At 41.5% G+C, this 14,737-nt stretch overlaps 2 protein-coding genes across 4 annotated transcripts in view; both read right to left on the bottom strand.

Annotated features, from left to right (window-relative positions):
* The window catches only part of LOC115145957 (spectrin beta chain, erythrocytic-like), a 55,746-nt gene extending 52,537 nt beyond the window's left edge, over positions 1-3,209 (bottom strand). Inside the window, exons 1-2 of one of the 3 annotated variants that reach the window (XM_065004069.1) lie at positions 2,844-3,208; positions 2,092-2,146 (exon numbers count right to left, since the gene is read on the bottom strand). The gene's annotated coding sequence lies outside the window, so the exon portion shown is untranslated. Of the gene's footprint in view, positions 1-2,091; positions 2,147-2,843 lie in introns of all 3 variants that reach the window. The other 2 variants (XM_065004070.1, XM_065004068.1) reach the window with 2 other exon arrangements.
* Positions 3,210-3,667: 458 nt separating this feature from the next.
* The window catches only part of LOC115146761 (StAR-related lipid transfer (START) domain containing 9), a 52,077-nt gene continuing 41,007 nt past the window's right edge, over positions 3,668-14,737 (bottom strand). The window contains exons 23-32 of the mRNA XM_065003340.1: positions 14,408-14,650; positions 14,078-14,261; positions 12,091-12,237; positions 10,919-11,027; positions 8,245-8,411; positions 7,960-8,024; positions 7,519-7,721; positions 7,210-7,289; positions 6,053-6,211; positions 3,668-5,816 (exon numbers count right to left, since the gene is read on the bottom strand). Coding sequence (XP_064859412.1) covers positions 5,715-5,816; positions 6,053-6,211; positions 7,210-7,289; positions 7,519-7,721; positions 7,960-8,024; positions 8,245-8,411; positions 10,919-11,027; positions 12,091-12,237; positions 14,078-14,261; positions 14,408-14,650 — 1,459 coding nt within the window. The 3' untranslated portion in view covers positions 3,668-5,714. The remainder of the gene's footprint in view (positions 5,817-6,052; positions 6,212-7,209; positions 7,290-7,518; positions 7,722-7,959; positions 8,025-8,244; positions 8,412-10,918; positions 11,028-12,090; positions 12,238-14,077; positions 14,262-14,407; positions 14,651-14,737) is intronic.

Genomic DNA, 14,737 nt, shown 5'->3' on the forward strand with positions numbered 1-14,737 from the left:
GGGTCATTGTCCTGTTGGAAGGTGAACCGTCACCCCGCTCTGGAGCAGCCGTTCATGTTTGTCACGTCCTGACCTTAGTTCCTTTTTTATGTCTCTATTTTGGTTTGGTCAGGGCGTGAGTTGGGGTGGGCATTCTGTTTTGTTCTATGTTTTGTATTTCTGTGTTTGGCCTGGTATGGTTCCCAATCAGAGGCAGCTGTCTACCGTTGTCTCTGATTGAGAACCATACTTAGGTAGCCACCTGTGTTTTGTGGGTAATTATTTTTCAGTGTGTGTTTGTGTGCACCTCGGTTGCGTCACGTTCTTTGCTGTTTACCTGTTTATTTTTTGGTTGTTTCGGTTTCACTTTCATTAAAAGATGTGGAACTACATGCACACTGCGCTTCGGTCGATTTATGACAGGGAGTTTGAGGATAGCGAGCGTGACAATGTTTCCCAGTCACTGGCGCTGAAAAACATCCCTGCAGCATGATGCTGCCACAACTATGCTTCACTGTTAGGGATGGTGCCAGGTTTCCTCCAGACGTGACACTTGGCATTCAGGCTTAAGAGTTCAATCTTGGTTTCATCAAACCAGAGAATCTTGCTTTTCGTGGTCTGAGAGTCCTTTAGGTGCCTTTTGGCAAACTCCAAACGGGCTGTTGTGCCTTTTACTGAGGAGTGGCTTCCGTCTGGCAACTCTACCATAAAGGCCTTATTGGTGGAGTGCTACCAAGATGGTTGTCCTTCTGGAAGGTTCTCCTATCTCCACAGAGAAACTCTGGAGCTCTGTCAATGTGACCATCGGGTTTTCGGTCACCTCCCTGACCAAGGCCCTTCTCCCCCAATTGCTCAGTTTGGCCGGACGGCCAGTTCTAGGAAGAGTCATGGTGGTTGCAAACTTCTCCCATTTAAGAATGATGGAGGCTACTGTGTTCTGGGAGACCTTCAATGCTGCAGAAATATTTTGGTACCCTTCTCCAGATCTGTGCCTCGACACAATTCTGTCTCAGCGCTCTACGGACAATTCCTTCAACCTCATGGCTTGGTTTTTACTCTGACATGCACTGTCAAATGTGGGCACTTATATAGACAGGTGTGTCACTTTCCAAATCATGTTCAATCAATTGAATTTACCACAGGTGGACTCCAATCAAGTTGTAGAAACATCTCAATGATGATCAATGAAAACAGGATGCACCTGAGCTCAATTTCGAGTCTCATAGCAAGTACTTTTGTAAATAAGGTATTTCTGTTTTTTTTATTTGAATAAATTAGCAAAAGATTCTAAAAAACGTTTCGCTTAGTCATTATTGGGTATTGTGTGTAGATTAATGAGGACATTTTTTTATTTAATACATTTTTAACTGACAAATTACATCTATCAATCTAAACTGTGTAGCAGACATTTGATGAATGGAAAGAGACATCTGTTACAAAACACCAACAAGTTTAATGACATTCATAGATTGTCAAGCCAAGCCTTCTGTACTGGGTAAGCCTACAAGGTAGGGAGGGATGTATTTTCTGTTTGCCGAGATTGACATAGTCTATTTTTTGTGGTGTTGAAAACGTAAACCATGATATTAAAGCGCCCGAAGTCGGTACACTTTGCTGATTGATTGTGTGGTGCATTGGCACAGAAACCTGTTGGTGAAGAAAATTGTTATATAGTTATAAATAGGCATAAAAATGTTGAAAATCTCATTTCCCCCTAGCTGGTCATTGTGTGCAGCTGGCTCTGATCATAGTGTAGGCCTAATGAAACAGGCAGGAAGAGTGAGCTCGTCGTGGTGGTGATCCGCGAAACCTCAACCTTCTGGCTGGTAGCCCTGCGTGGCACCAACTGCGCCACAAAAGCATGCTGGTGTGGTCTATATCCACCTTTATAAACACACGGTTATTATTTGTGGTCGTCAATATTATTTTTAGTTAATTCTATGATGGGGAGGGTGTGCAATTATTTTACACTACAAGGGGAGGGTCATGTGAAAATATAATTTATGTTGGCATTGCATTTTTTATGACACCTTGAGTTTTGCCTCAATACTGCCTCCCGCTCATGTAGAGTAGAGTGCAGCATGTAAGTAAAAGTATATAACAGTTACATACTCCTAGTGTGGAGAGGAGCACCCAGTCTGTGTATTCTTGCAGCAACCGAATTGCCCTTTAAGGAAAGAAAATATATATTATATTTTATTATTCTCCATGTGCCAAAGGCAAGGAGTGGAGAGAGCTCTATGTGGCCTTGTGTATGAAGAGGATAAGTAGTATCCCTCCAGCAGTCAACAATTTTGAGACAATATTTTTGTCTTCATCTCTCTCCCCTCTCTTTGAAAACTATGTAATGTTTCCAATAACACTAGAAAGGATGGGCAGCAAGCGAAGCGCCCTTTGGATTTCTGTCAGCAGAAGCGCGCAGAATATGCATCAAGACCGTTATGACCCCGCATAGCGCGCGCGCCAAAAGTTCACCTAAACACCCGCCTACTTACCGAGTACCGAATTAAATCCTTTCAAAGTTAAAATGATAAAATCTGAATAATATATGTGTCAGAACAATAAGCAAGAAATACAAAACTGAAATGTAGCCAATGCTACAACAGCTTATCCATCGTGGTATTTGAAAGGAAGGGAATGTCCTTCACCAAGTTTTGCATTGAGCAACAACAGGTGGTAAGCAAAATGTGCCTTTGGTGTCTACATTTAGAAATTAATCGCACTGAAAGACCACTATGTCAATAAATATATTTGTAAACAGTATTCTCAATAATAATCTAACACATAACCATTATCATTTTAAGAATGTAAATAGTTCACCTGTATGAATTTACATGAAACGTTTCCCTATCAAAGAAACTCACCTTCGCTTGATTTAATCCTGTAGGAAAATATACACTTTCTGATGTCCCTCGAATTAAAAGACAATTATAATCCCATTGAAGCTTCCCACCGGTACTGTTCACGGCCGTGGACTCCGCACAGAGGGAATGGTCTTGGAGAGCCAGAGGGGCAAGGTGGAGAAAGGGGTTGTAAATATTGCGGTCCAAAAGCTGCGGCCGCGCACACAGCACGCTCATTCCTCATTTCCGTCAGCCAGTGAGCCATCGTTTGACCCATCCAATGTGTTAAAAATAAAGTAGACTCATCTAGTACATGATCTCTGTGCGCAGGGTACAGACATTCCTGTCATGAGCTGGTGACTTTAAATGGCAGCTATAGACACACTTCTGTGTGGTGGGGTGCGCCCCCTCCCCTCCTCGCACCGCCTGGCTGTCGGTCTGGTCTAATTGGAACACATAACAACCTCCGCCCCCGCCAGAAATGTCACCTCCACTACTCTGCTCCCACCGGGTCCTCATTCAAACAAGCCAGTGCTACACTCCAGCAAGCTATAGCAGTGTACATACAGTGTAGACGCTCCACTATTTAATGTAATGATTCATTGATTGTGGTCAAATTTAAAACATTGTTGATCATGGCCAACATTGCATACCATACAAATAAATAGGAGGGCGGCAACAATCAACATACACAAGGACATACTGTTGAGTAGGCTAAGTTAATACATCATGGATATGTTTAAGTCTAGGGGCTATAGTCAGGAACTGGACAACAGCCCTGCAATTTACAATGAATATACCTCATTATTTACACAGCTAAACAAGTGACAAGCTGCAGGTATGTACACATTTTAAATGTCAAGTTTATATAGGAAAATAACACACACTCATTTGCATTTCTTTAGGATTAGAATATATAGTTATTAAAATAAACAACATAATAAAACAAAAATAATTATACATATTGACATGGTGTTATACATTCATGTCACATAATAGGCACTTGTAAAAATATGGATAAAAATAAAACTCAGTACAAAAAGGTTGTCAGTCAGCTACTTCATTGTTCTATCCCCGGGGAAACTAGATCTTTCATATCAGTTCCTTCTTCTTTGGTTTCCCCGGGGACCTTCTTACTGTGACACTGTGCAGTACAACAACTAGAGCAAAACTAATGTCCTGAACCGTCAACAAAACACATAATATGGCTTTTTAAAGGTTGGATCTCAAAAACTGTGCATGACTTGCCTGAAGCGTCAACTAATTAACAGATGAATGGGCTTGGTCTATTATTGGCCAACTAATATGCCTTCTCTCTCACCAACACCATTGCGAAACACCTTCCGTTATAGCATGGTCAGAGATCTGTTTGTGCTGTCTTGTTAATCAACGTTCAGAGAAAAACCCATTGTTCATTATATCCTCAAGCATATGGTTTACTACATGACTCTATGTGAAATGACCAGTATTGCATATATGCAGGGCTAATAACATTGTCATTGGGAGACAGTAGAAACAAAGTAGTATGGTACATACAAATCTGACTAAGAAACAGATAAGGACCTATAGACTCAGCTTATATGGTTTTGGGGCTATAGTTTACAGTATGTAACTTAGTGTTAGCTTTACAGCTACCCCAAATAAGTGGTTGCATATTTTTTTGTTCCTTTAGACTACAATTCTTAACCCTTTAAAAGTGCTCACCCTGCTTCTGTTTTTGGTTAAAAAAAATGTTTTAAAGATGAGGTACGGGCCTGGATAAATGTAACCCCTCTAAAAATGCATAGACAGAGCTGTGGATGGAAGGACTGACCATCCGTGATGTCAAAATTATAGTTCTAATCACGTGGTCGAGGCTACACACCGTCTGTCTACATCTACATGGTTTACAGACATTGGAGTAAAACAAGCTTCTATTTTGGGTTCTTGTCGGGGTAAGCTCATGGGGCATTTCTAAGTTATACTCTTCAAGAATCAATTGGTATATAATCATTCATTTGGAAGTCTGAAAATGGATGTGGACACTAAGGGTTCTAGCTTTAAGGGTAGTGAGTGGGTAAAGTGTGCTGTGCCTTGGGACGCTACCATAGGATTCAGAGGATAAGAATCATGTCATTAAGTGGTCTTTATAGTGGTTAGGACTGAGGCTGAGGCCTGTGAAATGGGAGACAAATCATGTTGTATCATAAATCAGTAATTATGGAAGTAGTACAACTGAGTCTCACGGTACAGATAGATTGAATAGAGGAATGGGCAATAGGAGACATCATTTTGCATAAATCGGTGTTATTATGAAACGTTTGGGGAATTGTAAACCTTCAGGAGCCTGGGGTCTCTCTGATCAGAAGTTGCAGTAACGCAGTAGGATCTGTTGAATGGGCCACATCTAGGAGCCAGCCCCTCAAATCCTCCCTGACACCCAGTCCACACCACTCAAACTTTAGCAAGATACGATTAAGATTGCTAAAAGCATACATATTAAACACAGATCTACAATTAACGATTTTAAACACAGAATACTCAAATATGTACTGACATACATATATTTATAAAAAAGAAATGTACATTAAAAAAAGCTGCATGATACTTTGTATCACAAAATCAATGTCATCAGTGCTCTTCATAAGGTTAAAATCAAGTAAATAAATTCAGGTGCAAATTGAAAGAGAGAAGTCACAGATCAGATTCCGGACATAGGTCTAAGTGCTCACTGTTACAACTGTGGCCTTTAACCTGGGGCCTGTTCATTAAGGCACACCGTAGCCAAATGTTTTGAAACATAACACGAAAATGATTATTTCTTATTGGACAAGTCCAGGTAGCCCCTCACTTTTTCAGTCAGTTTTCTTCAATTTGGTGACTAATGAACACGACCCTGGCCAGCTGTCAGTCTCACAGAGAGAAAAGGGAATCGAGCTCTGCCAGGACTGCAGCCTGTCTCCTAGCCACTGTTCCCAACAGCCTCTGTGGGAAGGATGGAGTGCCAAGGTCGACCTGAAAGACAGAGGAGGACAAAAAGTGAGCCAAGGGAGGGATGGAGAAGAGAAGGGGAGGAAGAAAAGAGAGAGGAAGAGAGACTCCACATTGACATAAGGAATCATTAAGCATATCTGCATCTGAAGTAAGAACTGTTGATGTAAAACAAGATTGATAAATCATTTTGATGAATTGATTGATAGATTTTTCAGACCACTCTACATTGACATACAGTACACGGGTTCCTGTCTCACCTGCAGCAGGTAGATGACCCTGACAACCTCTCGGCCGTGGCGTGTGATTGGCTGAAGGACCCAGGCGCTAGGCAACATCTCCCCTCGGATTGCCTCCACACTGGGCCGAGGGAGAGACTCCTCGAAGACTGACTGCACGGCCAGCACACAAAGGTCATCCTAGGAGAGAGAAGAGGGCACTGAGTTAGGCTTTTTCCTGACCATGTAAAAAAAGAAAACATGTTCAAAAAAAAGGATGACATGTAGCCTTTTGCTGCACCTATCCGGTGTATGTGACAATAACATTTAAACTCCTGGCTATAGGGCAGTAAGAATCATTGCCCCTGAAATGAAGATGTTCTCTGTCCCCCTGATTCCACACAGCAAATTCTCCAGTGTTAAATCCACTCTGACAGTGTTCAATTTCACACTGGTCCAGTGTCTACACGGGTCCACACTTTTCTGTATTAAATTAACCCACTGCTTAGTGCCTTGCCTTTCAAGTGAGTTTACCGCCCATCACTATATTTGTTAGTGACAGAGACATCCATTTTCAGTCCTGTGACCTTCACCAACTGAGATCCTAAGCGTAGCTATGTTATCATGATGTAGAATTCCTATTGGAATCCAGCCAGAGTGGGGATATTCAGCCATTTGAATTTTTATTCACCCACAACCTGCATTCAGAATTACCTTAAGCATCTAAACTGGAACAACCATTTCAGTAACAGGTGCAATAAGTCCAAGTAACAGATTGCATAAGTTTAGAAAAATACATTTATATTTGAGTAACATTAATTAATTTATAAATGTACGGTACATGCAAAAACATAGATATTGAAAAAAAACGATTTAAAAAAATCTACCTGCAACAGCGCATGCTGAGAAATATGATAATGATGGGCAAGGTTTTTGTTTAACACTGGTTATTACCACCAACACTTATGTTATTTTACACCAATGGGTGTTAATTGAACACTTAAGAGAGTTAATTTAACACCTGAATCAACTCTAGAAATGTTACACTGAAAAATCAACACTAGGTAACACTGGCCAATTTGCTGTGCAGTTAAACATTTAAAACAATTATTGGTAAGAAAGAGCAGTTGGGACTTGGAAGTCAACTGGAGGTCCATTAAGTGTGTAGCTTCTGACCTGTGACCTCTGACCCTACTGACCTGTCGTGACTGGGTGCTGATGCAGCAGAAGTCTCTGGGCTGTTTGAGGTGGCAGCAGGACGGGTCTGTCAACAGGTACACTGAGGAGAAACACATGGAAAAGCATGAGGAAAATTACAATTGGATTCTGCATTTCACTTTACTTCCTGGAAGTAATTTCTCTGAACTGAAATGGAATGACTCCGACATGGAAAGATGGTGCATTTGCCAAAACGCCTGTTTTAACATGGGCAGCAGCATTGAAGGCTTTCACCATTTTCAAATAGAGAATTGACCTCAACCCTGCTATACTCCAGCCAGCAGACTCACCCAGCTGAGTGCTGTCATCTAGTGGCCGTGTCCGGGCTGAGTGGATAGCCTTGTGGTACAGGTGGGTCTTGGAGTGGTCTCGGACCATGCTCCACAGGCTGGCCAGGGGCCTCTCTAGCTCCACCGCCCCCAGGAAGGAGTGCACTGACGGACTAGAGGAGGGCTTGTAGAAGGCCTGGACACCTCGCTCTAGCCCCTGGTACCTGAGAGAGAGAGGACAGGGAGGTAGTTAAAACATAGTATCTCATTTCTGTGTAACTACAGTCGCGTATAACATGTTTTGCTGACACTTTACTTAAAGCCTGCAGCTGTGCTTGCTGATGCTTTATAACTTAAGGGTGTTCTAATATGGGTTATGCGGAGTGTTAACCATGTGTTCTCTCAGAAGTCTTTACAAATGATTATGAAAATGACGGGAGGAGAAACCATAGTGCAACTCACCTCCAACCAGCAGCAGCCTTCCCCCTTACTAGGTTCCCCATGTCACCAGCAGCAGCCAAGCGCACCTGGAGGCACAGGTGAGAACAGCACAGCTGTTTATTCTACACAATGTTCACATAAATAGTGTTGACATGACATAATTACTCAGCTGATGGATTTGGTCAGAGCATGCAGTAGATCCACAACAACGGCTGAAGGTTGTGTAACAGGTGGATGGCGAGGAGGAGAAGCCATAGAAATAGGATGAGCACGTTCTACTTTGAATGGAAAAGCGTCATATTCTACCTCAGCCATAGCGCGGCCAAGCAGACAGGATGTGAGGTCCTGATAGGCTGTAGATAAAGAGGAGGCAGAGCCGAAGGAGGCTGTGCGCGGGCGTAGGCTGGTGGGAGATGACGGTGAGGATGACATCAGAGGGTCAGACCCTGACACACCGGGCTCCAGCCGTACATCTACAGAAGACACAGGAGAAGAAGACACGAATGGCAGTGTTTCCGCTGCAGTCATTTAGCTGTGGCGCTGCGCCACGGCAAAATCATTAGCACCACACCAAATAAATATGGAACATGAAAGAATATTTCTGGCGAGGCACACTTTGAAGATGCTGGAACTGTCCACCTTTTCCTTTGCAAACAAAACCAGTAATGAACAGACATAGAAGAATAGTCTATTTGCCTAGTCGGCTTGTTGTTGTGTGTTCTATTCGAGAGAATCATTCATCTCGAGGCGCATTCAAGTTGCGAGTGCCATCGGGAGGGAAACACATATTCTGACAAGCAGTCAATGGACAACAATTCTTGCAATCGCGGGTGAAAACAGCATTAACGGTTTTAATGGGCTGAAACACCAACCTACCAACAAACAAACAAAAAGTATAATTGTCGTGACTTAAAAAATAGTGATGAGACAGATGACATTTTTTATTGAGCGAGACTAGTGGCAACCAGGGAAATTTTTTTTTTTTGGGGGGGGGGATTGCGACATGAAGTGGTTTCTGTGAAAAGTACAGATGGGTGGCAGGTCACCCAAAGTTACCCTAACAGGTCAGCCTACGTTATATTCACTGTGTTTTTTGGGACGTAAAATTCAACAGGATGCTAACTATACTGAACAAAAATGTAAATGCAACATGCAACAATTTCAACGATTTCACTGAGTTACAATTCATATAAGGAAATCAGTCAATTTAAATAAATAAATTAAGCCCCAATCTATAGAAGTCCTCCTCCGATCCTTGCTACTCCTCCTCGTCGTCGTCGTCGGAGGAAGACAGCCGTTACAGCGTAGAGTTGATCAGGCTGTTGATTGTGGCCTGTGCAATGTTTTACTCCTCTTCAATGGCTGTGCGAAGTTGCTGGATATCGGCAGGAACTGAAATACGCTGTCGTACCACGTCGATCCAGAGCATCCCAAACATGCTCAAGGGGTGACATGTCTGGTGAGTATGCAGACCATGGAAGAACTGGGATATTTTCAGCTTCCAGGAATTGTGTACAGATCCTTGCGACATGGTGCCGTGCATTATCATGCCCATACATGAGTTGATGGCAGCAGATGAATGGCATGACAACAGGCTTCAAGATCTCGTCATGGTTTCTATGTTCATTCAAATTGCCATTGATAAAATGCAAATGTGTTTGTTGTCCGTAGCTTATGCCTGCCCATACCATAACCCCACCGCGAGCATGAGGCACTCTGTTCACAAAGTTGACATCGGTAAAATGCTCACCCACACAATGCCATACACGTGGTGTGCGGTTGTGAGGCTGGTTGGATGCGCTGCCAAATTCTCTAAAACGACATTGGTGGCAGCTTATGGTAGAGAAATGAACATTAAATGATCTGGCAACAGCTCTGCTGGACATTCCTGCAGTCATCATGCCAATTGCAAGCTCCCTCAAACTTAAGACATCTGTGGCATTGTGTTCTGTGACAAAACATTTTAGAGTGGCTTTTGATTGTCCCCAGCACAAGGTGCACCTGTGTAATGATCATGCTGTTTAACCATATTCTTGAAATAGATGGGTTATCTTGGCAAAGGAGAAATGCTCACTAACAAGGATGTTTTTTTTGTGCACAAAATGTGAGAGAAATATGCTTTTTGTGCGTATGGAACATTTCTGGGATCTTTTATTTCAGCTCATGAAACATGGGACCAACACTTTACATGTTGCGTTTATATTTTTTGTTCGGTATAGTTAAAATATCACGTTTAGATCCAGCTAATGATGAGCCCAATCGGGTAAATGCAGATGGGCAACCCCATGCTTCAGCCTATTTGTTTATAGCCATAATGCTGCATCAGTTGGGCTACAGGTGATAATGCTTATTGCTAATAGCATACCTGATAATATGAACCGTGCACAGTCTACATGCATGGTCCAATGTTTTACCAATATATTATTGGGCTCATTTCTGGAAGTGGAAATTCTATTTTAGAGGGTGTCAGCATCATTCTATTTTCATTCATTTTGGAGTAGAACATCCTTTTAAAAAGTGACCATAACTGAGATTCAGCTACCCTTTCTCCCCACTGAAAAACATTTTTTTTCAGAGGAAACACTGCTAATGGTTAATATGAGTAATCAAAATATTACAATTGTTTGTTGAAAATTAGGAAGTAGAGAGTGGCTCAGGGGGACTCAAGGCGGAAGATGCAAATGTAGATGCCCCAAAACAAGAAAAACAGTTGAAGCTCCGTTTACTTTTATTTTTTACTTAACACTTATTTTTCTTAAAACTTCATTGTTGGTTAAGGGCTTGTAAGTAAGCATTTCACTCTAAGGTCTACACCTGTTGTATAACAGGTGACAAATACAATGGGATTTGACTTGATAAAGGAATTGATGCCAGGCTGCCAAACAGGCTTTAGACCATCAGAAGTTGGAGAGATGTTGTCTCTGCCTTGTGCATGAAGAAAGCGGCTGTTGTTAATGGTAGTGAGTCACTCAATCCTTACCTTGGGCAGAGAGCCAGGCATGCTGGGTCGTCACACTCTGAGAACCACAGATGGGAGGGCGAGACCTGACCTTCAGCCCATTTATACCATTATCCGGGACCCCGGTGACCTTGGACCAGACAAAAACCACACAGAGAATTCCTTAGACTCTTTTATTTATTTGTAGTTGATTTAAATAGGGACATAAACAAACTAGGACTGTCAAAGTTAACGGGTGGGAAGAGGTGGGAAACATGGTTTCCAGGTGGGGAGGGAGGATGCTGGTGTTGTTTTTCAAGTGGCAGCCCACATGTACCGTAAAGTATGAAATATGAAAGGCAAATATTATAACTGAATGTATGAACATATCTGAATTAATATTACTTTGAATGTTATTCCTGTACCCCCCCCCAACTGAAAAAAATATTTTGGTTGAGCTGGTTGAGATAATGCAAAGGGTGTACAAAGGGTGTACAAAGAGTGTACAAAGGGTGTACAAAGCTGTCATCAAGGCAAAGGGTGGCTACTTTGAAGAATCTCAAATATAAAATATATTTAGATTTGTTAAACACGTTTTTGGTTACTACATGATTCCATATGTGATATTTCATAGTTTAAATGTCTTCACTATTTTTCTACAATGTAGAAAATAGTCTAAATAAATAAAAACCCTGGAATGAGTAGGTGTGTCCAAACGTTTGACTGGTACTGTATGTTACAATGCAGCTTTACTGTGTTGGAATGGTGTCAGCGTACTCCAAAAACAGAATGATGTGGGTGAATACCGGTCATTAAAAATATTCATGCGAGGTGTCCACTGATTAGCCAGCTAATCCTCCTCAGGAGGATGACATCATCCTCTATGAGAAAACAGCAAGCCTTTTTTAAACAGTCTGTTTCAGATACGGGTTTGAAGTGGGGGGGTTTTCCCTCCAATTTATGCTTTGGCCATAAGTATAGATTGTGTCAACAGCAATATTTGCGTCTGAGTTAACAGAATATGGTCTGTTAAAAAGTGAGATTTTCACTGGACAGTTACTTTAAGTTTGGTTTACTGTAGGTCTACTGTTAGGCTTTACTTCGTAACATTTCGTTTTTCAGGGACAGTGCACATGAATCAACATAACTGTAAGTGTGCCCGTTTTGGGCATAAAAAAAGCAACAGAAAATGTCTTCAAAAACTAGTACAGTACCTCCTGTGTCTGTGAGGGTCTACTGCCGTCCCTCAGCTGAGCTGTGTTGCCACTGTTGTAGCCAGAGGTTGGTCCAGATGATAGGCTCAGACTCGACCCAGTGCATAATGTACTGCTGCTGACTCTGGTCCGATACCGCAAGTCATCCTAAATGTGAATGAATAATCAGTAGACAGAGAAGAAGAAAGATAGATGTTTTAGGAAAACAGCACAGATCAGGGGACAACACACACTACATATACAAAATGATGTGGACACCCCTTCAAATGAGTGAATTTGGCTATGTCAGCCACACCTGTTGCTGACAGGTGTATAAAATCGAGCACACAGCCATGCAATCTCCATTGACAAACATTGGCAGTAGAATGGTCTTATTGGAGAGCACAGTGACTTTCAACGTGGCACTGTCATAGGATGCCACCTTTCCAAAAGGTCAGTTGGTCATATTTCTGCCCTGCTAGAGCTGCCCCGGTCAACTGTAAGTGCTGTTATTGTGAAGTGGGAATCTCTAGGAGCAACAGCGGCTCAGCTCACAGAACGGGAAGCGTGTAAAAATTGTCTGTCCTCGGTTGCAACACTCACTACCGAGTTCCAAACTGCATCTGAGTTCCAATCTGCATTAAATTCCTATTACTAACAACTCAAATATGAGCCTTTCGCATCTTTTATATATTTTTTGATTGCACTTAGCTTTAATTTATAGCCTAGTGGCTCATTGAGATGAAACAATTATAATGATAATGTTTCAAGGTAAATGGAAAATTCTAGCACAAAATAAAACATATAAATAGTGTGTCTCGTTAATCAATAGGCCACGTCAAAATATACCTAGGTGATATTTGGATGTCTGTCAATCAGGAGACACAGAGACACCAAAAAAATCAAGGCAACACCCATTATAGAAACGAGGACAGTGAAAAATCATCGTTTAGCCCCTTTGGATTCGCATTGTCTAAGGAGTAGTGCCAGAATGCTTTCTTTTATTTCAGCTTACATACGATATCACCTACTCTTGCTGAAATTTGAACATGATCAATAAGAAATCAATCTCTGCCTTTTTTGTAGAGAGCTTTTTACCTCTAATTAGAACTTTTGAAAGCTTTTCTTGGTAAGCCATTCTCGTAACTCAAATAAGAACTTCCAATCCATTTTTATTCCCAACTTGATGTTTATTTTGGAAATAACAGAGTTCCACCAGGCGGTTTTTACGTCAAAAGAAGGTCATAACATTTGCATTTTTAAATAAGGACTGATGTCAAATGTTTACAAATTATGATAATTTTGTATGTCCAAACATTAATATTCAAATAAAATAAAATGTTATTTGTCACATGCACCGAATACAACAGGTGTAGACCTTACAGTGAAATGCTGACTTATAAGCCCTAACCAACAATAACTTAATTTTAAAAAATATCAATGAATGTGTTTTCAGGTAGTGTATGGTGCAATCTTCCTCAAAATAGTTTTTCTTAAATTTCAAATGATCCAGGTTCTTCCACCATCTTCAGACTACATGTTGAAATAATATATGACAAAGTGCAGTTTTTTATTACTATTATAGGCATTATTTTATAGGCGACCTTAAGTCGGAATATTGATTAATTGACTCCATGAAATGTGGATTAACCAATTTATGTCGCCTAATATAATGTGTTGTCAGCAATTCAATCACACCTTTTACCAAAATAAGTATTTTTAATCAAAATAAATTAATGTACCTTATTCTTAGTCCACTGTCCTTTCCTCACCGCATTTGAACTATTCATTTCATATTCCTACTCTTCAAGGTCTCCACTAACAGGAATGGTGCAATTTTAATCCCTGACCAGGGAATCATGTTCCCTCCGAATCCATTGTCAATGGATTCGGAGGGAGGTGACCGAAAGGTTTTATTATAGAATTAATGGAGAAAATATGCTGAATACATCTTTAGGCTTTCGACTAACTATGGAGTGTGAAACTAGGACTTCCTGCTGGGACTAACCTTGACCACCTGAGACAGAGCCTGTTGCTGGAGACGTCTCTTCTCCTGCTCTGTCCTCTCGCGGAGCCGTTCCCGTGCATGTGCTATTTCCGTCCTGGCTTCCTCGCGGGCACGGCCGTAGTCACGCAGCAGCTGCTCGATCTCAGAGGGATAATGACCCTCTCCTCTGGGTGGATCTGGGATCCTGGGGAAAGACAGATTTACAATCAATCAATTGATAAATTAATCCACAGATATAACACTCTTTACAACAGAGACTAAATAATCTGACATTGAAAACTGTTGAGCAATTTAGCACAAAATTATTATTTGGTCTGGATCCTGTCTTACCTACTGCCCTCCATTTCTTCTTGGCGGAGATGTTGGAGGCACTCTCTGCGTTGGCTAGGCAAGGTTGAAACCCTGGAGGAGGATATGGCTTTTTGAGGAGGGGATCGGAAGTGAGAAGGGGATTGGGATTGAGGAGGGGAATGGGGGTAGTTATGTTTGCTGGGGCTGAGGCTGCGAGCCCGACGACAGTTCTGAAGCCGAGTGTCCCTCTCCTGCCTCAAACCCTCGATGCTGCTCCGGTGCCTAAAACAAGAGGAACATAGAGAAAAATGTACATTTAAAAAAACTACCATTTTATAGTTATCTAATTACATCATAATATCAAGACAA

This window comes from Oncorhynchus nerka, linkage group LG18 (assembly GCF_034236695.1).
Source record: "Oncorhynchus nerka isolate Pitt River linkage group LG18, Oner_Uvic_2.0, whole genome shotgun sequence".
Taxonomy (NCBI): Eukaryota; Metazoa; Chordata; class Actinopteri; order Salmoniformes; family Salmonidae; genus Oncorhynchus; species Oncorhynchus nerka.